At 42.9% G+C, this 25,009-nt stretch overlaps 1 protein-coding gene across 1 annotated transcript in view; it reads left to right on the top strand.

The window, feature by feature from the left end:
- Positions 1–25,009, top strand: part of tmem67 (transmembrane protein 67) — a 495,060-nt gene that overhangs the window by 379,046 nt on the left and 91,005 nt on the right. The window contains exons 22-24 of the mRNA XM_085992667.1: positions 9,443–9,523; positions 20,127–20,243; positions 20,344–20,448. Of these exons, the coding sequence (XP_085848793.1) occupies positions 9,443–9,523; positions 20,127–20,243; positions 20,344–20,448 (303 nt within the window). The remainder of the gene's footprint in view (positions 1–9,442; positions 9,524–20,126; positions 20,244–20,343; positions 20,449–25,009) is intronic.

The following is a 25,009-nucleotide window of genomic DNA, read 5'->3' as shown; positions in this document are numbered from 1 at the left end:
AATTCAGAGCGGCTGAAACCGGCAGCGGGACCGGAACCTGCCGAAAAGCCAACCCGACTCCAACCCACCGCCGATGGTAAAATCGCAGCCGTAGGCCCCGATTTTCTGGCCACTGTCAGGCGGCTTTTCATGCGGCCGGGGGCCGAAAATCAGCGAAAAAGCAGGTCGGGACCCCCCCCCCGCCTGATTCCCCGCCCCGTCCGACTTTCGGACTGCCGTTTCTGCGCGCCCCGCTTCAGTCCCGGCCGCCGCTGGCGGGACTGGTCGTTGGAGCACTAACAAGCAATTATCTACTTGTTGAAGTGGATTTTCCCATGCCGTTGCGACTTTGGGGCTTTCCCCACCTGAAACCCGCGTGCGGGAACCCCGCTGCTGAGAGCTGGCGTGAAAATAGCTGGCTTGCTTGCTTGCAGCAGCAGGTCGCTGAGGGCTGAAGAGATTTAAATAGGCAGCATTTGCAGGCTGCAGGACCTTGTTGATCAAGGCTTGGGGGAACTTTTTGAAGCCTTAAGAGCAGCTGCAGAAAGTTGGAGCCTCACACACTTCTCCAGTGTGAGCTCCTGGGAAGCCCCTCTCACCACCCTAACTCAGCGCCCCCTCAACCAGGTGACAACACTACTCTATGTCCCGAAGGTCCCCCCGAGGTGTGAGTGTCTGAGCTGGTGCTGGGTGCGCTTACTTCTGCTGATGCTTGTAGAAGTGCCTTACTTCTTAGCTCTGGGTAATGACTCAATACACACTTGGATTCGTCAGACGGACAGGCCTTTTATTTCACTTCTTGCAAGGGGAATCAGCACCTCTACTCAAGGGGTGAGGCTACTATTCCAATGATACAGCGTAAGCGTTCCATATTTATACAGTGTAACAAACAAGTTTAATTGACATTCCTTTGTTCCTCTATCAGGATACATTTTAGATTAATCATCAGGTATTAATGACATATTGACAGAAGGATCCTGGACACATAAGTCAACCGTTAATCTATAACAGGGCATGAATCGTGTAACCGGAGGTCCTCTTTAATCTTAATCATGTATTGGGAGGCTAGGTTTGCTTACGGTCGCAAGTTGTCAGGTCATTGGGTACATCAAAGGAACTCATTATTTCACTTCTACATTCTCATTAGGTGGGCAAACATCTGTTCTTGGCTGTAATCCGAGTACGTGCAATAGCTCTAGTTACACATCGACACTTGCCCAGTGTCAAGTCTGAAAACTTTTACCCAGCAAGCACTTGAAATTAACCCCTTATATCATGTAGATTTCCTCATTCCCCCTTTTGTCCTTTCTAAGGACAATCTATTTCGCTAAGTTTAAGAAACTCTACATCAAAGGTCTCACCCTTAATATCCTCATATTCAGACATCATTGGTACTGGAGGAGTTGACGTTAATAAGGAAAGGACTTTTGTACACAATAATTTTAAACAACCAATCAATAAACTAATTAAAATTATTATCATCACAATTGCGATTAAGGCTTCCAAAATTTGCTTTCCTAGTGCTCCTCCCCATCCTGAAATCCAATCCCACATGGACCACGGTTCAGGTTGACGTAGTTTCTCTACAGCCTCCTTTATGTGGTTTACCAGGTTGGTGATATTTTCTGAGCTATCTGGAATATAGGTGCAACATTCGGTTTTTATGATTGCACATGTGCCCCCTTCTTTTGCCAACAAATAGTCCAGAGCCATGCGGTTTTGTAAGGCAATGGTGCGCAAAGCCACCATTTCTGCGTTTACATCACTAAGAGCATCAGCAGTATCATTGGCTATTTGTTCCAACACTGCTGCCATGTTTATAGATTCTCTTGCTAACTTCCCTGTTCCATACCAGGGAAATGCTATAGCAAAGAACCTTTCAGTTTCTGTAATGGCTCATTTTGCTCGTGTCCCAGGGTGGCTATCCAAAGATGAAATATGATGTATATAGGGCACTACATATCCCAAATAACATGACCCAGTCCAATTTTGTGGTAACCAAGGGTATGCTCTATGCCCACAGATGAAATAGGTGTTATTATAGGCTTCAAATTTGTTCCATATCTGGTGCATCATTCCTATTCCTTGTTCTCCTTTCCAGATTTTTTTACTAGTCAAATTTTGTACTGTGGACAGGTTCCACCGTCCCCAATAGGGCCATTCGACTGCACCCGGTGGTTTAGTAGTAGTTTTAGTCAAAGTGTAGTTACATTTGCACTCACTCCATCCAACCATCAATCCTTCTCCATTGTCGTTTACCAGACAGACTTCTCCTTTTGTATTATTTACGGTTCCCATTGACGTCACTAATAGACTCTCTGGATTCCTTTGATTATTATATTGGGGATGAAACCACCCTTCAAATTTTATAAGGTTGTATCCTGCATCTTTCCATTCATTTTCCAACTGATCTGGGTTTAAACTATTTTGGGTCTGAAATGCACTGGCTGCCTCCTTATTCCAGGTGGTATTAGACTGTAATAACCACCCTACCATCTCTTCTATTTCGAAGGGAATGGGCCTTAGAGGTATTCCACCCTCTGCATGCACAGGGATGTGGCTGCATATCCAGCATTTGGCAAGGTTCTGTCTTTTAGCATACAGATAACTCATGTATACAAAGGTATACACATTCTTTTATACATGGTTTGCCTTGCAGAGGATCTGGGTCAATCCATATGGCAATTTCAATTATCGTTAACAAAGGGAACAGTCTTATTAGAGTCCAAATCCAGTTCATCTTGGCAGTGTATCGTCTTCAACTGATGCCTTCTTACAATGGGACGCGTGTATCCATGTTGGTCGCTCCTTTACTTTTACAGCAGTGTTTGTGGCCAGGAGTACTTGGAAGGGTCCCTCAAATCTGGGTTGAAGGCCATTTTTTCGCTTGAAGATTTTTATGTAGACGTTATCTCCTGGCTCGAAAGTATGGCACTTTCCTTCAGCGGGGTCGACCTGGGCTTCCTTCACCTGTTGATGGAAACTAGAAATGCATTTGGTTAGTGCAATGCAATAACTCAACATATCTTCTTCCATTTTATGAATGTCCATTTGTTTAGCTGTTAAAGGTGCCGAAAAGGGCAATCTTTGTGGTCTTCCCATGACGATCTCGTGAGGCGACAATCCTGTAGTTCTGTTGGTAGCAGACCGCATTGTTATTAAAGCTATGGGTAACAGATCAACCCATTTAAGTCCAGTTTCTTTACACAGTTTTGCAAGCTTGTTTTTCAGCATCCCGTTATATCTTTCCACTAGTCCAGCTGACTGTGGATGATAACTGCAATGGAGGTGCTGGTTAATCTGTAAGGCTTTGCATAGTTCCTTAATCACTCTCCCCGTAAAGTGGGACCCATTGTCACTTGACAGTTTTGCTGGTATCCCAAAGCGAGGTACAATGTCCTTCAATAAACATTTAGCAACAGTAGTGGCGTCACTCTTTCTACAAGAAAACGCTTCAATCCATCTTGAAAACATATCAACAATAACTAATACATATTTAAAGCTCATACACACAGGTAGTTCAATAAAATCCATTTGCAAGTGTACAAAAGGGCCCATGGGGTTTGGGTGGGATGCGGGCTGTACCTTCTTTATTTTCCCTGCATTCATGGTCTGACAGATAGTACAATTTTCACATATTTGTTTTGCCAACTTTGAGATTCCTGGTGCATACCAGGTCTTGAGGATATAGTCCGCCATCCCCCCTTTGCCCACATGGGTGAATTTATGAACACATCGGGCAATTGGTGATAGTAATGATTTGGGTGCCACCATGCGGCCGTCATGATGAACCCATAAGCCGTCAGTGTTTTTAAAACAATGATTAACAACCCATTCCTTTACTTCATCAGAACTGGCCCTATCTTGATGGGTCAGCACATCATCTAAGGACGGGGGCTGCGGTATCTCTGGCTTTTCCCTAACAGGGAAGGCTGAAACTTGTCGTTCAGTACTTGATATAGCTACTGACTTAGCAGCGCTATCTGCAGCAGCGTTTCCAAGCGCAACCTCGTCCAAATGCCCCGTGTGCGCTTGGCACTTAATAATGGCAATCTGCTTACATCTCTGAATAGCTAGTAAAAGATTTTGCACTTCTTGTGCATTTTTAATCTGGGTTCCCGAGGAAGTCAGGTAACCGCGAATTTTCCAAATTTGTCATGCTCATGTCCAATAGTGGTCTGGTTATTTCTAAATAGTTCAATATCCATTGTCTACAATAGCCAGTCATTCCTAGAAAATGCTTCATTTCTCTTTTAGTTTTTGGCAACGATGTGTTGCAAACGACCTTTATTCTATCCGGCGTTAACTCCCTGTTTTAACAATGATTCCATCACTGGCTCAATTCCTTTTTCTGCTTTCTCTGACAATGGATACTGTGACCTTTTGGGTAATGGTGCAGCTGGATTAATTGTAACTTTATAGGGCTGTGCAGTCTAATAGTTAGGAGGTATTTTAAATTTAAAAACGGCTGATAATCTTGTCCTGTTTTGTCATAGCAGGCCGTGCAGTGCAATTTTGGATGCCATTTCCCTAGTTTCAGGGATTCCTGGTATTGTTTTATGGAGCTTGTAATGAATCCCCACGCTCCTAACAGACTGACAAGTTTGGGACTCAAACTTGGGTCGGCAATTTCCCATGCGTAAAGAACAGGGTGTTTTATTTCTGTTACTGGGTACGCATATGCCTTATCTACTTGGATTTCTACCGTTACTCCTGATGGGGAGCAAATGATTGTAGCATTCATTTTGCACAGCAAGTCTCTTCCACATAAATTCATAGAGACATCTCCTGATAACAGAAAGGAGTGTTCTTCCTCAAATTCTTCTATTTTTACTGTGAGGGGAGTCGATTGATTCAAGCATTGTAGTATTCCAGCCAATCCAGCTATCGGGGTCTTTTTCTCGTTAATAGGCATTCCTTCAGAATATCCTTTCCCTAACACCGAAAAGGTTGCTCCTGTATCTACTAAAATGACATAGGTCTCCCAGCTATTTGCATTTTAATTTCAGGTTTGCTGCGTGAATTTAAGAAACAACGGGCATTTGGTGGTCTGTGGCGCCTGGGGCTGCTGGTGTCAGTCAGTAATTCTGATCTCTATTTCTCCTAAATCCCTGTCCGTTTGTAGGGCAACCTCCTGACTAGTCCGAAAAAGGGTTATGGACAGTGAAATTAGGACCTTTATTCTCTAACGGAGGTCCATTATTGGAGGTTTGGTTCTGACGATTTTTCGCAGGGCATTGGTTTGCCCAATGTCCAGGTTGTCCGCAATTGTAACAATTACCAGATCGTCCATACCCTCTTACTCTACCACGTCTTCCTCTATATTCCCCTCTATTCATCCTTCTATAGTTACCTTGTTATCCTACCATAATAGAGGAGAAAGGTGTTTCTTTGGGGTAATTTTTTTTTTCTTCTGACTCAACAAACATAGAGGCAGTCTTTTTATCTGGCTGTTCTCTATTTCTCTCTTGTCCGTTAAACATTCCTCGAGGCAAGTAATTCTTTCTATGTTAAATGAACCATCTGAGGGAAAGGGTCTAGTCTTATTTACAGTCCATTTGGACCAATTTGGTAGGTGATCAATGGATGATTGACCACAGTTCTTTAACATAAAGGCTGCTGGCGTGCCTTTCTCGGGTGGCTTACTGGTGCTAGCACCCATTTTAGCAGCTTAAATGGTTCACTTAAAACAATCTAAACTCCCGTGACAATCCGTGATCTGCGTTGTACGCCCCTACAGATCAGATTAATAAACTATACATACGTATCAAAATTACAGTCACATCCAATCTTCTTGGTCTTTACTTCAAATCAGTGTCACAAAGTCCTTGACCATTTGTCAGTCCGAGTGCCTTTAGAGTCTCGGCGCCTACTTTATGGTCCCGGCCTTCACGTGGGGCATTTGCCCTCTTAATAACTGGCCTGAGGCTAGGCGACTGAAACTCAGCACTTCCCGACTGAATTTAGTCAACTGACTGCAACAAGGTTTTTTAAAAAATATTTACAACACATTAAGACATATCCTTATGCTTTAAAACTCGAGGGTTCTCAACCCTCGTGGAAGGTATTTCTAACTGGGGAAAATACTGAATCCACAATAGCTTAGTGGATCATGTAAAAGACATCACTATTTTCTCAACCATACATTCCGCCGCGGGACTCACTTCCCCGGCTTGGGTCTTTTCCAACCCCTTCTGCAGTTTTTTTTTTCAGCTTAAATATTTTAGTTAAAACATACAACAATTCCGTAACACTCTATGATCTGCGTGGGACGCCTCTACAGATCAGACATGACTAAACATTAATACATATAACAATAAACAATAAACAATACACTTGTTAAACAATAACCAAAGTGTTACTAAATCCCCAACCTATGCAGCCTTACTGGACAAAGTTGCAAAGTTGATTGATAATAACAAGTAGTTAAATACTCACTCTCATAAACATTAAACATTGACACTGTGTTTCAGACAATCGCCCACTCTTCTCTCCTTTTACCCTATTCCCTTTAGCCAAATCTTTAGCAAAAAGGGCCTTCAATTTGTCCCAGCTAACTTCACCCACTCGCTCTCCCTCTACCCTACTCCCTTTAGCCAAATCTTTGGCAAAAAGGGCCTTCAATTTGTCCCAACTAACTTCAAGCTGGAACCTTGCTAGTTCAATTTCCAGTAAATCGCTAGCTCCTTAGTTAATCAAATTCCTGACTTAACCTTCTCTCTCTGGTACCTTTATACAGTCCTTTTCTGCACGATCCTGTTCGCGGGGCGTCCGCGCCTCATGGCTGGTCCTCTGTTCCGTTTCTGAAAGGGAAGCAGTCACAACGGCAGTTTAACCTCCGAACCTTGTGAGTCAATTACCCGATGGCAGTACTGTCCAATGGAATAAACAGACTATGCGCAGCTATGCTTCTGGCAGGGAAAGTCCCAAAATTGTGGCAAAACACCACCTTCGGCCGATGGGATTTTCCCAACCAAGCAACGTGCTCGGCGTCTGTTAACTCACCAATTGGTACAGCAAGCCATCTCGGTGGAACCTCCAAATTGTAGAAGTGCCTTACTTCTTAGCTCTGGGTAATGACTCAATACACACTTGGATTCGTCAGACGGACAGGCCTTTTATTTCACTTCTTGCAAGGGGAATCAGCACCTCTACTCAAGGGGTGAGGCTACTATTCCAATGATACAGCGTAAGCGTTCCATATTTATACAGTGTAACAAACAAGTTTAATTGACATTCCTTTGTTCCTCTATCAGGATACATTTTAGATTAATCATCAGGTATTAATGACATATTGACAGAAGGATCCTGGACACATAAGTCAACCGTTAATCTATAACAGGGCATGAATCGTATAACCGGAGGTCCTCGTTAATCTTAATCATGTATTGGGAGCTAGGTTTGCTTACGGTCGCAAGTTGTCAGGTCATTGGGTACATCAAAGGAACTCATTATTTCACTTCTACATTCTCATTAGGTGGGCAGACATCTGTTCTTGGCTGTAATCCGAGTACGTGCAATAGCTCTAGTTACACATCGACACTTGCCCAGTGTCAAGTCTGAAAACTTTTACCCAGCAAGCACTTGAAATTAACCCCTTATATCATGTAGATTTCCTCATGCTGCGCCCTCAGAGGTTGGAGCTTCCTCTGAAGAGTCTGGCTGCACAGCCTCTTCCTCCTCCACAGTGAGGACGGGGGCTCTGGATGGTACTGTGGGGGAGTAAAGGAAGGAGATAGAGGTGTAATGCCAAGGTTCTTCTGGTGACTCCCAGCGAGTTGGCATCTGCTGACACCTGCATCCATGCAGCATTGGTCTCAGTGGGAGGCCTCTTCCTCCCTGACCTAGGGAAGAGGACCTCCCTGTGGGCCCTAACCCCATCCAATAATGCCTGCAGTGAAGCCTCGTCGAATTTGAAGGCAGCTCGGCCTCTGCCGCTGGCAGCAGCTGGTGCAGGCCCCTCTGCCATTGTGCAAGAGTGGTTGAGAAGCCTGCAGAGGTGGAGAAGCTTGCTGGACACTTTGAAAGCACCACGAATGATGACATCATAGTGTGGGGATTTCTGACACGAATTGGACAATTAGCAAGGCTTCCCACATGCTGGGAATTAATTGGCCACTTGAGGGAAAATTGCGTGGAGCTGGCTGACACTTTTTTATGTGTGTCAGAAACCCCACATTCGGGGAAATCCGACCATTCCCCACACAAGCCAAAAATCGGGGCCGTAGTCTTTGTTGTGCCATTCTACAACATGGAAAAAATTGTTCTCCACAAGCTAAGGTTGCAGTCACACTTGTGAAGCTCCTGTCAAATGCAATAGAGTTGGTAGGCCTGCTGTGATTATGAAGGAACTGTTAATCTGCATGTATAAAATTGCAAGATTACTGAGGCTATACAGTTTCCATTATCATTCCTTGTTCTGCCTTTTTATAAAGTTGTTGATCTCTATCAATGCACTTTAGCTCCTCCACAGTGTCAGGCTCAGTAAACTCTTTTAGCGAATTCGCCCCATATCATTTAAATAAATCTATTTAAAATCAGTAGAAATAAAGGACATTAGTTAGCATGCAGGTACAGCATGTAATCAAAAAGGCAAATGGAATGTTGGCCTTTATTTCAAAGTGGTTGGAGTATAAAAGCAGCAAAGTCCTGCTACAACTGTACAAGGTATTGGTGAGACCACACCTTGAGTACTGCGTACAGTTTTGGTCTTCTTATTTAAGGAAGGATATACTTGCATTGGAGGCAATTCAGAGACGATTCACTAGGTTAATTCCAGAGATGAGGGGGTTGACTTATGAGGAAAGGTTGAGCAGGCTGGGCCTATACTCATTGGAATTTAGAACAATGAGAGGTGATCTTATTGAAACATATAAGATACTGAGGGGGCTCGACAAGGTAGATGCAGAGTGGATGTTTCCCCTCGTGAGGAAATCTAGAACACGGGGGCACAGTTTTAGAATAAAGGGTCACCCTTTTAGAACTGAGATGAGGAGGAATTTCTTCTCTCAGAGGGTCATAAATCTGTGAAATTCTCTGCCCCAGAGAGCTGTGGAGGCTGGGTCACTAAATACATTTAAGGTGGAGATAGACAAATTTTTGCAAGATAAGGGAGTGAAGGGTTATGAGGAGCGGGCGGGGAAGTGGCTTTGAGCCCAAGATCAGCCATGATCTTATTGAATGGCGGAGCAGGCTCGAGGGGCCAAGTGGCCAATTCCTGCTCCTATTTCTTATGTTCTTATGTTCTTATTAAAGTTAATCATAATTCTTTGTTAGTGTTCAAGTGTGAAATTCTCTGTTCAAGTGTTTTGCTCCTAAGAATTTCTAAAATTTCCATTAAATAAGGTATGGTCATATATATTTCCATAATAGATTAGTACAATATGTGTAAATGAAGAATAGTAATTTTTAATCATTTTGAAATATAGCTTCAAATAGTTAAACTAGTGTGTTTTGTTGGTAGGTAATTTTCTGTACAGGTATTTATGAACGATTTGTGGAAGACAGAGTAAGCCAGTTTGTTGATGTTTGCTCAATAAGTAATGTAAGTATTATACTGTAATATTGAACTTCTCTTTCTTTTGAAGAAATGTTAGCACATTTTTACAAATTGTTTTCACAAAATCAAAGTAGATATTTATTCTGGATCTACGTTCTTATTTTGTAGATATCCGTTATCATTTTGTCACACAGATGCTTTGGATACTATATCCATGGGAGGTCTGTGCATGGTCATGCAGACACCAACATGGAAGAAATGAACCTTAATCTAAAGAGAGAGGCGGTATAATAACTTATCTGTTGCACAAAACTCAACATATGTAGAGCAGAAATAAAGGCTAAAAATGCTGGAAATATACAACAGGTCTGCCAGTATCTGAAAAATGAAAAAGTTAGGCCTTGAAATTCCCTACCTTAGCACCACCCGTTAGCACTGGAATTGGCAGAGGAGGAAGCAGAAACATAGAAACATAGAAGATAGGAGCAGGAGTAAGCCATTTGGCCCCTCGAGCCTGTTCCGCCATTTAATTAGATCATGGCTGATCATCCAAATTCACTACCCTGTCCCTGCTTTCTCCCCATATCCCTTGATCCCGTTAGCCTTAAGAAATATAGTAACTCCTTCTTGAATATATTTAATGAATTGGCCTCAACTGCCTTGTGTGGTAGAGAATTCCACAGGTTCACCACTCTCTGGGTGAAGAAATTCCTCCTCATCTCAGTCCTAAATGGCTTACCCCTTATCCTTAGGCTATGACCCCTGGTACTGGACTCCCCCGCCATCGGGAACATCCTTCCTGCATCTAGTCTGTCTAGTCCTGTTAGAGTTTTATAAGTTTCAATGAGATCCCCTCTCATTCTTCTAAACCCTAGCGAATATAAGCCTAATCGACCCAATCTCTCCTCATACGTCATTCCTACCATCCCAGGTATCAGCCTGGTAAATCTTCGCTGCACTCTCTTCATGGCAAGAACATCCTTCCTCAGATAAAACTGCACACAACACTCAAGGTGTGGTCTCACCAAGGCCCTGTACAACTGCAGCAAGACATCCTTGCTCCTGTACTCGAATCCTCTTGCTATGAAGGCCAACATATCTTTTCCCTTCTTAACCGCCTGCTGCACCTGCATGCTTACCTTCAGCGACTGGTGCACAAGGACACCCAGGTCTTGTTGCACTTCCCCTTTTCTCAATCTATTGCCGTTCAGATAATAATCTGTCTTCCTGTTTTTGCCACCGAAATGGATAACCTCGCATTTATCCACATTATACTGCATTTGCCATGCATCCGCCCAATCACCCAACCTCTCCAAATCATACTGGAGTTCCTCTGCATCCTCCTCACAACACACACGCCCACCCAGCTTTGTGTCGTCTGCAAACTTGGAGATATTACATCTAGTTCCCTCGTCTAGATCATTTATATATATTGTGACTAGCTGGGGTCCTAGCACCGATCCCTGTGGTACCCCACTAGTCACTGCCTGCCACTCGGAAAAAGACCCGTTCATTCCAACTCTTTGCTTCCTGTCTTGCAACCAGTTCTCTATCCAAGACAGTACCTTACCCCCAATCCCGTGTGCTTTAACTTTGCATGCTAATCTCTTATGTGGGACCTTATCGAAAGCCTTCTGATAGTCCAAATACACCACATCCACTGGTTCTCCCTTATCTATTCTACCAGTTACATCCTCAAGAAATTCCAGTAGATTAGTCAAGCATGATTTACCTTTTGTAAATCCATCCATGCTAGTGCTGTTGGGGAGGGTTTAAACTAAATGGCAGGGGGTTGGGAACCTGTGCAGGGAGACAGAGGAAAGGGAAGCAAAGATAGAAACAAAATACAGGAAGGAGAAAAGCAAAAGTGGAAGGCAGAGATATCAAGGGTGTAAATCAAACAGGGCCACAGTAAACAGTAATTCTAAAAGGACCAAGAGTGTTAAAAAATCAAGCCTGAAGGCTTTGTGTCGTAATGCAAGGAGCATTCATAATAAGGTGGATGAATTAGCTGCGCAAATAGATGTAAACGGATATGATATAATTGGGATTACAGAGACATGGCTCCAGGATGACCAAGTCTGGGAATTCAACATCCAGGGGTATTCAATATTCAGGAAGGACAGGAAAAAAGGAAAAGGAGGTGGGGTAGCATTGCTGGTTAAAGAGGAGATTAACACAATAGTAGGGAAGGATATTAGCTCTGATGATGTGGAATCTGTATGGGCAGAGCTGAGAAATACCAAGGGGCAGAAAACGTTAGTGGGAGTTGTATACAGACCCCCAAACAGTAATGCTGAGGTTGGGGATGGCATTAAACGGGAAATTAGAGATGCATGCAATAAGGGCACAGCAGTTTTCATGCATGACTTTAATCTACACATAGATTGGGCTAACCAAATTAGTAACAATACTGTGGAGGAGGAATTCCTAGAGTGTATACGGGATGGTTTCCTGGACCAATATGTCGAGGAACCAACTAGAGATCAGGCCATCTTAGACTGAGTATTATGTAATGAGAAAGGATTAATTAGCAATCTTGTTGTGCGAGGCCCCTTGGGGAGGAGTGGTCATAATATGATAGAATTCTTCATTAAAATGGAGAGTGAAGTAGTTGACTCGGAGACTAGGGTCCTGAATTTAAATAAAGGAAACTATGATGGTATGAGGCATGAGTTGTCTAGGATGGATTGGGGACCATTACTTAAAGGGTTGATGGTGGATAGGCAATGGTAAACATTTAAAGATCGCATGGATGAACTACAGAGTTTGTTCATCCCTGTTTGGCATAAAAATAAAACAAAAAGGTGACTCAACCGTGGCTAACAAGGGAATTAGGGATAGCATAAGATCCAAGGAGAGGACATATAATTTGGCCAGAAAAAGCAGCAAACCTTAGGGTTAGGAGCAGTTTAGGATTCAGCAAAGGAGGACAAAGGGATTAATTAAGAGGGGGGAAATAGATTATGAGAGTAAGCTTGCAGGGAACATAAAAACTGACTGTATAAGCTTCTATAGATATGTGAAGAGAAAAAGATTGGTGAAGTCAAGCATAGGTCCCTTGCAGTCAGAATCAGGAGAATTTATAATGGGGAACAAAGAAATGGCAGACCAATTAAATACATACTTTGGTTCTGTCTTCACAAAGGAGGACACAAATAACCTCCCAGAGATGTCGGGGAACATAGGGTCTAATGAGAAGGAGGGATTGAATGAAATCAGTATTTGTAGGGAAATTATGTTAGGGAAATTGACGGGATTGAAGGCCGATAAATCCCCAGGGCCTGATAATCTACATCCTAGGGTACTTAAGGAAGTGGCCCTAGAAATAGTAGATGCATTGCTGGTCATCTTCCAAAATTCTCTGGAACGGTTCCCGTGGATTGGAGGATAGCTAATGTAACCCCACTATTTAAAAAAGGTGGTAGAGAGAAAACGGAGAATTATAGACTGGTAAGTCTGACATCGGTGGTGGGGAAAATGCTAGAGTCCATTATAAAAGATGTAATAGCAGAGCGCTTGGAAAACACTGACAGGATCGGACAGAAGGAAGGATGCAACCCAGACAGCCCCTCTCTGGCCGGGATTTCTTGGATGGAATCATCCGCCTGCGGTACCAGTGAACACAACCCCAACTGTCCTTTCAACATTTGTCCCACACCTTACCTTGCTTCTGTTACTGACCATCACAGCGTCCTTTTGGCCACAATGCTGAAATAAAAGCCAACACAAAGCAAACTTTCCAATCCAACTTTATACATCTATCCATCCAATATGACATCAAGAAATCAACTCATCGCCTTTACGCATTCCCTTAGTGACTGTCTTGTGTCTGGCTTTGCCTATCCTAGTGATGTTACACAGTGCTACCCCAGTGGCTGCAGCATGGCTGGTGGAAGGCTGCTGACTTTCAGTGGGGGACATCGCAAATGGCCTTGCTGGTTGACCTTGAGGAGCTGGTGGCTGGGAGTGTGAAATCGAGTGATGGTGTTTCTTCTTCTTCTTCTTCTTCTTCTTCACTCTCCTCTCCCTCTTCTTGGTCAACCACTGGCTGGGCATGCTGCATTTCTTGGGTGTGTGAAATGAGGAAGGCACAAAGGTGGAGTTGTGGTGAGGAAAGGGCAGGAAAGTAAGAGGTACATGCAAGAAGGAGGATAACGTATGAGGATACCAGCATCTTAGACCCTTTCAGCCCTGCCACTGGCCAAGGGCTCAGCCATGCCCCTGCCAAGAATGGCCTGCACCGTCTCCTCCAAGGGGGTGAGGTGAAGCTAGGAATGAGAGATGTGCCTCGTGCTTGTTACAGATTGTTGGTAGGCAAGTGATTGGGAGTGGACGGGGTGGGGGTGCATGCATTGAGCAGTGTGTGAGGCTGGTGGTGCAGTTGGTAGGAGATGGCTTTTGAAGATGGATTCACTGACCTTGACCACTGGTCTGAGGTCATGATGCTCCTTTGGGCACTGATGCCAGGTCGTGGGGGCAACACTACTGGCAGTGATGGCCTCGGTGATCTAGTCCCACATCATTCTTTCTGGAGGGCCTCCTTGCCCCTCTCTTGCAGTGTTGACTCCCTACACAAAGCTGGAGTGCTGCATGCAAGACCCTGGGTGCCCCTTCCCTGGTTTGCTGAGCCAGTTGTGTTAGTGCTGGAGCACTTTTAGCATTTCTTTTAAGTGTGGAACGCAATTCAGCTCTAAGAGCTGAGGACTCTGAAGAATATTCCAGGATACTTAAGTTTTAGAAGGGATAGGCAAAATGGAAAAGGAGATGGGGTAGCCCTGATAATAAAGGATGGGATAAACTTAGAAACATAGAAGATAGGAGCAGGAGTAGGCCATTCAGCCCGTCGAGCCTGTTCCACCATTTAATGAGATCATGGCTAATCATCCAAATTCAGTACCCTGTCCCTGCCTTCTCCCCATATCCCTTGATCCCTTTAGCCTTAAGAAATATATCTAACTCCTTCTTGAATATATTTAATAAGTTGGCCTCAGCTGCCTTCTGTGGTAGAGAATTCCACAGGTTCACCACTCTCTGGGTGAAGAAATTCCTCCTCGTCTCAGTCCTAAATGGCTTACCCCTTATCCTTAGACTGTGACCCCTGGTTCATAGAAACATAGAAGATAGGAGCAGGAGTAGGCCATTCGGCCCCTCGAGCCTGTTCCGCCATTTAATGAAATCACGGCTGATCATCCAAATTCAGTACCCTGTCCCTGCTTTCTCCCCATATCCCTTGATCCCTTTAGCCTTAAGAAATATATCTAACTCCTTCTTGAATATATTTAATAAGTTAGCCTCAACTACCTTCTGTGGTAGAGAATTCCACAGGTTCACCACTCTCTGGGTGAAGAAATTCCTCCTCATCTCAATCCTAAATGGCTTACCCCTTATCCTTAGCCTGTGACTCCTGGTTCTGGACTCCCCCACCGTCGGGAACATTCTTCCTGCACCTAGTCTGTCTAGTCCTGTTAGAATTTTATAAGTTTCAATGAGGTCCCCTCTCATTCTTCTAAACTCTAGCGAATATAAGCCTAATCGATCCAATCTCTCTTCATATGTCATTCCTGCCATCTCAGGTATCAGTCTGGTGAATCTTCGCTGCACTCCCTCCATGGCAAGAACATCCTTCCTCAGATAAGGTGACCAAAACTGCACACAATACTCAAGGTGTGGTCTCACCAAGGCCCTGTACAACTGCAGCAAGACATCCTTGCTCCTGTACTCGAATCCTCTCACTGTGAAGGCCAACATACCATTTGCCTTCTTAACTGCCTGCTGCACCTGCATGCTTACCTTCAGTGACTGGTGCACAATGACACCCAGGTCTCGTTGCACTTCCCCTTTTCCCAATCTATTGCCATTCAGATAATAATCTGTCTTCCTGTTTTTGCCACCAAAGTGGATAACCTCGCATTTATCCACATTATACTGCACCTGCCATGCATCTGCCCAATCACCCAACCTGTCCAAATCATACTGGAGTTTCTCTGCATCCTCCTCACAGTACACACGCCCACCCAGCTTTGTGTTGTCTGCAAACTTGGAGATATTACATCTAGTTCCCTCGTCTAGATCATTAATATATATTGTGAATAGTTGGGGTCCTAGCACCGATCCCTGCAGTACCCCACTAGTTACTGCCTGCCACTCAGAAAAAGACCCGTTTATTCCAACTCTTTGCTTCCTGTCTTGCAACCAGTTCTCTATCCAAGTCAGTACCTTACCCCCAATCCCATGTGCTTTAACTTTGCACGCCATCTCTTATGCGGGACCTTATCGAAAGCCTTCTGAAAGTCCAAATACACCACATCAATTGGTTCTCCCTTATCTATTCTACCAGTTACATCCTCAAAAAATTCCAGTAGATTAGTCAAGCATGATTTACCTTTTGTAAATCCATGTTGACTTTGTCCGATCCTGTCACTGTTTTCCAAGTGCTCTGCTATTACATCTTCTGTTATAATGGACTCTAGCATTTTCCCCACTACCGATGTCAGGGATAAAGACAGTAGAGAGAAAGGACCTTAGCTCCGAAAATCAAGAAGTAGAATCAGTTTGGGTGGAGCTAAGAAACAGCAAGGGGCAGAAAACATTGGTGGGATTTGTTTATAGGCCCCCAAACAGTAGTTGTAATGTAGGGGTAATAAAGTGACTTTAATTTACATATGAACCGGGCAAACCAAATTTGCAGTAATAGTGTGGAGGACGAATTCATGGAATGTATGCAAGATCATTTTCTAGATCAGTATGTTGAGGAAACAACTAGGGAACATGCTATTTTAGATCTAGTATTGTGCAATGAGAAAGGCTTAATTAATAACCTTGTAGTAAAGGGGCCTTTACGGAAGAGTGACCATAATATGATAGAATTTTATATTCAGTTTAAAAGTGATTTAGTTAAATCCGAAACTAGGGTCTTAAATCTAAACAAAGCAAACTACGTAGGTATGAGGGGCGAGTTGGCTATGGTAGATTGGGGAACTACATTAAAAGGTATGATGGTAGACAAGCAATGGCGAGCATTTAAAGAATTAATAAACAATTTATTCCAAATATACATTCCTTTAAGGCACAAAACCCCCCACAGGAAAAGCGGTCCAACCGTGGCTAACAAGAGAAGTTAAAGATAGTATTAGATCAAAAGAAGAGGCGTATAATTTTGCCAAAAAGAGTTGTAAGCCTGAGGATTGGGAGGACTTTAGAATTCAGCAAAGGAGGACCAAGAAATTGATAAAGAAAGGGAAAATAGAATATGAGAGTAAACTAGCGAGAACCATAAAAACAGACTGGAAAAGATTAGCGAAAATAAATGTGGGTCCCTTACAGGCTGAGACAGGAGAAGTTATGATGGGGAATAAGGAAATGACAGAGAAATTAAACAAATACTTTGTGTCTGTCTTCACGGACTAAGACACAATAAACTTCCCCGAAATAGTGGAGAACCAAGGCTCTAGTGAGAATGAAGAACTGAAAGAAATTAGTATTAGTAAAAAAAATAGTACTGGAGCAATTAATGGGACTGTAAGCTGATAAATCCCCTGGACCTGATGGCCTACATCCTAGGGTTTTGAAAGAGTTGGCTATAGAGATAGTGGATGCATTGGTTGTCATTTTCCAAAATTCCATAGATTCTGGAACGGTTCCCGCGGATTGGAAGGTAGCAAATGTAACCCCGCTATTTAAGAAAGGAGGGAGAGAGAAAACGAGGAACTACAGACCAGTTAGCCTGACATCAGTAGTAGGGAAAATGCTAGAATCTATTATTAAGGACGTGGTAACAGGGCACTTAGAAAATAATAATAGGACTGGGCAGAGTCAACATGGATTTATGAAAGGGAAATTGTGTTTGACAAATCTGTTAGAGGTTTTTGAGGTTGTAACTAGCAGAATAGATAAGGTGGAACCAGTGGATGTGGTGTATTTGGATTTTCAGAAGGCATTCGATAAGGTGCCACTAAAGAGGTTATTAAACAAAATTAGGGCTTATGGGATTGGGGGTAATATACTAGCATGGATTGAGGATTGGTTAATGGACAGAAAACAAAGAGTAGGAATAAACGGGTCATTTTCGGGTTGGCAGGCTGTAACTAGTGGGGTACCGCAAGGAGCAGTGCTTGGGCCTCAGCTATTCACAATCTACATCAATGATTTGGCTGAGAGGACCAAATGTAATATATCCAAGTTTGCTGATGATACAAAGCTGGATGGGAATGTAAGTTGTGAGGAGGATGCAAGGAGGCTTCAAGGGGATATAGACAAGCTAAGTGAGTGGGCAAGAACATGGCAAATGGAACATAATGTGGAGAAATGTGAAGTTAGCCACATTGGTAGGAAAAATAGAAAAGCAGAGTATTTTTTAAATGGTGAGAGATTGGGAAATGTTGGTGTTCAGAGGGACCTGGGTGTCCTTGTACACAAATCACTGAAAGTTAACATGCAGGTACAGCAATTAGGAAAGCAAATGGTATATTGGCCTTTATTACAAGAGGATTTGAGTATAAGAGTAAAAACATTTTACTGTAATTATATAGGGCCCTTGTGAGACCACACCTGGAGTATTGTGTACAGTTTTGGTCTCCTTACCTAAGGAAGGATATACTTGCTGTAGAGGGAGTGCAACGAAGGTTCACCAAACTGGTTCCTGGGATGGGGGGATTGTCCTTTGAGGAGAGATTGAGTAGACTAGGCCTATATTCTCTAGAGTTTAGAAGAATGAGAGGTGATCTCATTGAAACATACAAAATTCTTATAGGGCTTAACAGGGTAGATGTAAGGAGGATGTTTCCCCTGGCTGGGGAGTCTAGAACCAGGGGTCACAGTCTCAGAATAAGGGGTTGACCATTTAGGACTGAGATGAGGAGAAATTTCTTCACTCAGAGGGTGGTGAATTTTTGGAATTCTCTACCACAGAGGGTTGTGGAGGCTCAGTCGTTGAGTATATTCAAGACAGAGATCGATAGATTTTTGAATATTAAGGGAACCAAGGGATATGAGGAAATTGGAGATGAGGTAGAAGATCAGCCATGATCTTATTGAATGGCGGAGCAGGCTTGAAGGGCCGAATGACTTATTCCTGCTCCTATTTCTTATGTACTCCCCTTTGAAAATTCTTTTCAAAGTAAATTTTTTTTCAGAAGGTAGTTGAGCTATAAGGGCTACAAACTGCCTATTTTTACATGATTTTTATTTTTTTCATTTAAGAGACCGACTACTTTCTGAAATGACAGCTTTGCTTTAACATTGCTGTTCATGTTGCAATGACGCTACAGTCACGCTACATTGGGGCCTCCTGCTGGGACGAACGCCACCAGAATGGCATTGCACAGTCAATTTAGCACTGGGCTAATGTCAGTTAGTCACCAGCACCAATTTACCAGTCCTGCCAGTGCCACCATTTTTGATGGCCATTAACACCGGCCTGCGGTGGCACTGGCAGGCTTTTACTTGTATCGAATTTCTAGGCTTTTTCTCTTTCAGTGTGTAAGAAGCCTGCTGTATACTCCAAAATTTTCTGTTTTTATTTCAGGTTTTCCAGCAATTATAGTTTAGTTTATTTCACATATTTATGTAGCGCTAAATTAGCACATTATTTTTTTTTTTACATTTTTCAATTTATAAATGGCTTCAAATATACATATTTTGTAGAATTCATGTTGTACGCTTATTTTTTTTTGCAAAGCTTTTCCACTTTGAAGGTACTAAATCTCTCAAAAATAAATTGTTCTGCTTTCCTTTAAACTAATGGATTAGAAAAACTATCTAGTATGTAATCATAGTTATCATAGTTATACATTTGTAGTGTTAACAGAATAGAACTTCCGATCAACAAAGTTCACATGTGAGTGCTCAAAGTGCTCATACTACTTTCCTGGATGCTCTTTTTGCTCCCTAACCCAGCACAAACAAGAATATAGTATGAGCATTTTAAGCTTTTGTACGTAAACTTCATCATGCAGAGGTTCTATTCCGGAGGTTTTGACATAATTATGCACATTTTTAAGTGATTTTTCATTGCATACTTATAGCAAAGACTCATCATAACTTTTTATGGCCAATTTTCTGAGTACACACCTACTGACCATGAATATGGGAAATTGAGAGCAATCTGCCGATACGTGCGGCCAGTAGGTAAGGCTCTCTGCTAACAGCATGTACTCAGAAAAATCACCCCTTTCATGTTTTCTTATGAATCTCAAAGCTATAGAGCTCTTACGAGTTTTATTTATTTGCTCTATAATTATTGGAAGTAACAACTATTAAGTGAACTCTCTATCAATTTTAAATGTGGTCATCCGTCTTTCGGATGAGACGTTAAACCGAGGCCCCGTCTGTTCTCTCAGGTGAACCTAAAAGATCCCATGACACTATTTCGAAGAAGAGCAGGGGAGTTATCCCCGGTGTCCTGGCCAGTATTTATCCCTCAATCAACATCACAAAAACAGATTATCTGGTCATTATCACATTGCTGTTTGTGGGAGCTTGCTGTGTGCAAATTGGCTGCCGCGTTTCCTACATTACATCAGTGACTACACTTCAAAAGTACTTAATTGGCTGTAAAGTGCTTTGGGACGTCCTGTGGTTGTGAAAGGCGCTATTGAAATGCAAGTATTTTTTTCATTCTGATCGCCAAATAATTATTCCTTCACAGGAAAACCTGTGTGGTCAAAGAGGCTTGGTTCCCAACACAGAAACTGAGACATTTCAGATATTCATCACAAGCAAGATCAGAGAGCAATATGACAAGATTCGAGAGCCATTATATTGGGTCTGAGTACCAATTAATTTATTGCCATAAGACATTTCCAAAATATGATTTAGAGAATAGTTTAAATGCTCTATTCCTAAATTTTGTACCAATTTTGCAGACAGGTGGACCTTCCCAGATATTGAATAGTTCTAGTGACCTTACTGAAAGTAGAATGAGGGCCTATAATACCACAAATAGATTTCTTGGTTCATTCATTGATCATGTAAGTATTCTATTAATTTGCCAATTTTAAAAGTGATAGCAGTGTATTCCAATAGCCAGCTTTATACTGGTTGTCATAACAAAATAATTACTTTATCTTGACCATTAATTCGTGTTGGGTATGGTAGCATAGTGGTTATGTTACTGGACTAGTAATCCAGAGGACCTGGACCAATGATTCAGAGACATGAGTTCATAATCCCACCATGGTAGCTAGGGAATTTAAATTCAGTTAATTAAATAAATTTGGAATAAAAAGCTAGTATCAGAAACTACTGGATTGTCATAAAACTCCATCTGGTTCTCTAATGTCCTTTAGGGAAGGAAATCTGCTTACCTGGTCTGGCCTATATGTGACTTGTGGTTGATTCTTAGCTGAAATGGCCACTCAGTTATACCAAACCGCTGCAAAGAAGTATACTTAGCACATGGACTGCACTGATTCAAGAAGGTGGCATACCACCACCTTCTCAAAGGCAATTAGGGATGGGCACTAAATGCCTTGCCAGCGATGCCCAGATCCCATGAACAAAAAAAAATCTTATGATATCTAATCAGAATCTGATTATTACATTCTTATCTTTCATATATTCATGGAAGTTACTAGATTTGGAAAGCTGTCTGCCAGGCTCATTAAAATTCCACTTTTGATGCAAATAAGGGGAGATCACGCAAGTTGAGCATCTGAACAGTGCTCCATAGGCTAACCACCCATATAAACTGGGAGCTGCAAAGAAGGCACTTCAATTAGATTTTTGCTATTGAAGTTACATTTAATATTTCTGTTTACATAGAATATTCAGCACAGAAACAGGCTATTCAGCCCAACCAGTCCATGCCAGTGTTTATGCTCCACTCGAGCCTCCTCCTGTCTTTCCTTATCTAACTCTGTCAGCATAACCCTCTATTCCCTTCTCCCTCATATGTTTATCTAGCCTCCCCTAAAATACTATTCGCCTTAAGCACTCCCTGTGGTAGCAAGTTCCACATTCTCACCACTCTCTGGGTAAAGAAGTTTCTTCTGAATTCCCTATTTGATTTCTTGGTGACTCTTATATTGATGACCTCTAGTTTTGCTCTTCCTCACAAGTGGAAACACTCTCCCTGTGTCTACTCTATTAAAACCTTCCACACTTTTAAAGACTTCTAATAGGTCACCCCTCAGCCTTCTCCTTCCCTGTTCACCCTTTCCTGATAGGTATAACCTCACACATCTTTTTTGCGTCCTCTCCGGTGCCTTTTTATAATATGGCGACCAGAATTGTACACAGTACTCCAAGTGTGGTCTAACCAAGGTTCGATACAAGTTTAGCGTAACCTCCCTACTTTTCAATTCTATCCCTCCAGAAATAAACGCTAGAGCTTGGTTTGCTTTTAATGGCCTTTTTAACCTTTGAGTGATTTGTGCATTTGTACTCCGAGATTCCATTGTTCCTCTGCCCCATTTAGATTCATATTTTCCAAGTAATATGTGACCTTCTTATTTTTCTTAACAAAATGTAATACCTCACACTTATCCATGTTGAAATTCATTTGTCAATTATATGCCCATTCTGCAAGTTTATTAATGTCTTCTTGTAATTTGTTGCAGTCCTCCTCAGTATTGACTATCCACCCCCCCCCCCGCTCCAATTTGGTGTCATCTGCAAATGTAGAAATTGTGTTTTTGATTCCGAAGTCTAAATTGTTAATATAAATTGCGAACAACAGTGATCCCAACAGTGATTCTTGTGGGACCCCACTTTCCACCTGTTGCCACACTGAATAACTACTGTTTACCCCTACTCTCTGCATTCTGTCTTGAAGCCAGCTAGCTATCCATTCTGCTACTTGTCCCCTGACTCCACATGCTCTGACTTTATTCATTAATCTATTATGTGGCACCTTATCGAAGGCCTTTTGGAAATCTAGATAAATTGCATCTACTGCATTACCCTTGTCTACTCTCTCTGTTTATGTCACTGTTTCTCTACTATATTGATATGGTTGGACAAAGGAAGATAGGGACATTTCTTAGAGATTTCCTGATAGCTTCTTAAATCTGTACTGTATATGCATCTGAATTTTTTGTCCAGTAAATGGTATGCTGACTTACAATGAGCTATGGGTATCCCTTTGGAGAAACCTCTCTATTTGCAAGTAATGGAGTAGCAGCAGAATTATAGAATATATACTGACATTCCACTTGAATCCATCTGTCCATGTGTACATGATTAGATTATTGTATCTGCATTTGTCTGAAACCACGAGTATTCCTGAAGATGGCAATAACAAAACTATGCACACTCCTGCAGCCAGACTAGAGAAAAACTTCCAGGATAGGCTGTCAGTGGCTGTGAAGGTTACAGGTGCATTGAACCTTTATGCGGCAAACTCCTACCAAGCAACCACACGAGATTTCTGTCACACCTCCCAGCCTTCAGGGCACACTTGCATTGTGCATTTCCTTGTTACATTGTTTGACAGGCCCATTGAATCAATCAGTTTGCCTTTGAAAAGTATCCACTTCTATTGTGTGGCAGGGGTACAACAAGTACGAGGAGCTCATGGACGTCTTTGTCACTAAGATTGAGACCATCCATTTAGCTGCCTCTGCCGCTATCCTCCCTTCCCCTAGACCACCAAGCCAAACTTCCCCCAAGGTGTTCACCTGCCCTGGCCCTGAACTCGCAACTTCTCTAGTTTCTCTCTTATCTCCCCTCATGCCCTGTCCAAGCCCATCTTGTCCATGAGACCTACCTCCTACTCCCTTGACCCAATTCCCACCAAACTACTGAACATCCAACTTCCCTTCCTGGCCCCCATGTTAGCTGATATTGTTAATGGTTTCCTCTCCTCAGGTCCTGTCCCCACTCCCTTTCAAATCTGCCAACATCAACCCCTCCCCTCAAAAAATCCACCCTTGAACCCTCTGTCCTTGCAAACTACCGCCCTAGCTCCAACCTCACTTTCCTCTCAAGTTCTTGAACATGTTGTCGCCTCCAAAATCTGTGCCCAACTTTCCCGCAACTCCATGCTTGAACCTCTCCAATCAGGTTTCCGCCCCGCCACAAAAGTCACAACAAATGACATCCTATGTGACTGTGACCATGGTGAACTATCCATTCTCATCCTTCTCGACCTGTCTGCAGCGCCTTTGACACGATTGACCACACCATCCTTCTCCGACGCCTCTCCTCCATTGTACAGCAGGGTGAGACTGCCCTCACCTAGTTCCATTCCTATCTATCCAGTCATAGGAAGAGATTCTCCTGCAATGGCTTCTCGTCCCACATCCGCAGCATTACCTCCTGCAGTCCCCCAAGGATTTATCTTTGGCCCCCTCCTATTTCTCATCTACATGTTGTCCCAGAGCGACATCATCCTAAAACACAACGTCAGCTGACAACACCCAGCTCTATTTCACCACCATCTCTCTTGATCTTTCCACTGCCTCTGATTTGTCACTCTGTTTGTCCGAAATCCAGTATTGGATGAACAGAAATTTCCTCCAATTAAATATTGTGGATGTTGTGTCCGTGTATAATAAGACACAGACTGCAGGAGAACGGTACAACAGGTGTTTACTAAACGTGGCTCACACTGGAACTGATCTGTACAGATTACTACTCAGTGCTATATACAGGTGTGGTCACTGCCGGTACTGCAGTATACATGAGCTGTAAAAGATAGTTCCCCCCTTAAAGGTAGATACATTACAATTCCTCCCCTTTTAGATTAACAGTACCATAACACTCATTTAACAATTAAATATCAAACTAATTACAATTAACACTTTCAACATGCAACATTAGCTGAAAATAGTCTATTTATATATTCAGTCTTTGGGGAGGCTTCCTGATCCTTTATGGATAGTGCCTTTCCCGAGTGTCTTGCTCTTGGTGCAGAGGCGATTCTGGCCCCCTGTCGTCGGTTGGTTCATCAGCTTCCGATGCTACTGTTTCTGGGGTAGATGCGACCTGTACGTTGGGTTCATCACCAGGTACGTATGGGCGAGGCATGGGGTTGACTTGTTCCTGTGACTCTAGGATCTGGTCAACATGGCGTCTCACGATGCTCTCCCCAACGTCCACTGTGTACATTAGTGGGCCCTGTCGTGTGCATATCATTCCTGGCTGCCATTTTTCTGTTCGGTAGTCGCGGGCCAAGACTGGTTGCCCTACATTGAAGCTCCTTGTTGGCTTCTCATGGATGTGCTGGAATTGCTTACTCTCAACATCTCTTCGTACGTTTGGTCTGAGCAAATCCAGGTGCGATCTTAACCTTCGGTTAAAGAACATCATGGCTGGGGCCTGGTTGGTGACTGCATGTGTCGCAATCCGGTAGGCGAACAGGAAATTGTCCACCTTGTGCTGCAGCGGAATGTTGTCATTGTACATAGCCTTTATTGCCTTCTTAAAGGTTTGTACGAACCTCTCAGCCAATCCATTTGTGGCTGGATGATATGGGGTGGATGTGTAATGCCTTACCCCATTCTTTTTCAAGAACCTCCGGAACTCTTCGGACACAAACTGTGGTCCGTTGTCGGAGCAAATCTGTTCTGGCAAGCCATTCCTGGCAAA

Source organism: Somniosus microcephalus, chromosome 7 (genome assembly GCF_052327205.1).
Source record: "Somniosus microcephalus isolate GS21.2 chromosome 7, FLI_Smic_1.0, whole genome shotgun sequence".
NCBI classification, from domain to species: domain Eukaryota; kingdom Metazoa; phylum Chordata; class Chondrichthyes; order Squaliformes; family Somniosidae; genus Somniosus; species Somniosus microcephalus.
Note: the sequence above shows the minus strand (reverse complement) of the source record. Positions and strands in the feature narration are given on the sequence as shown.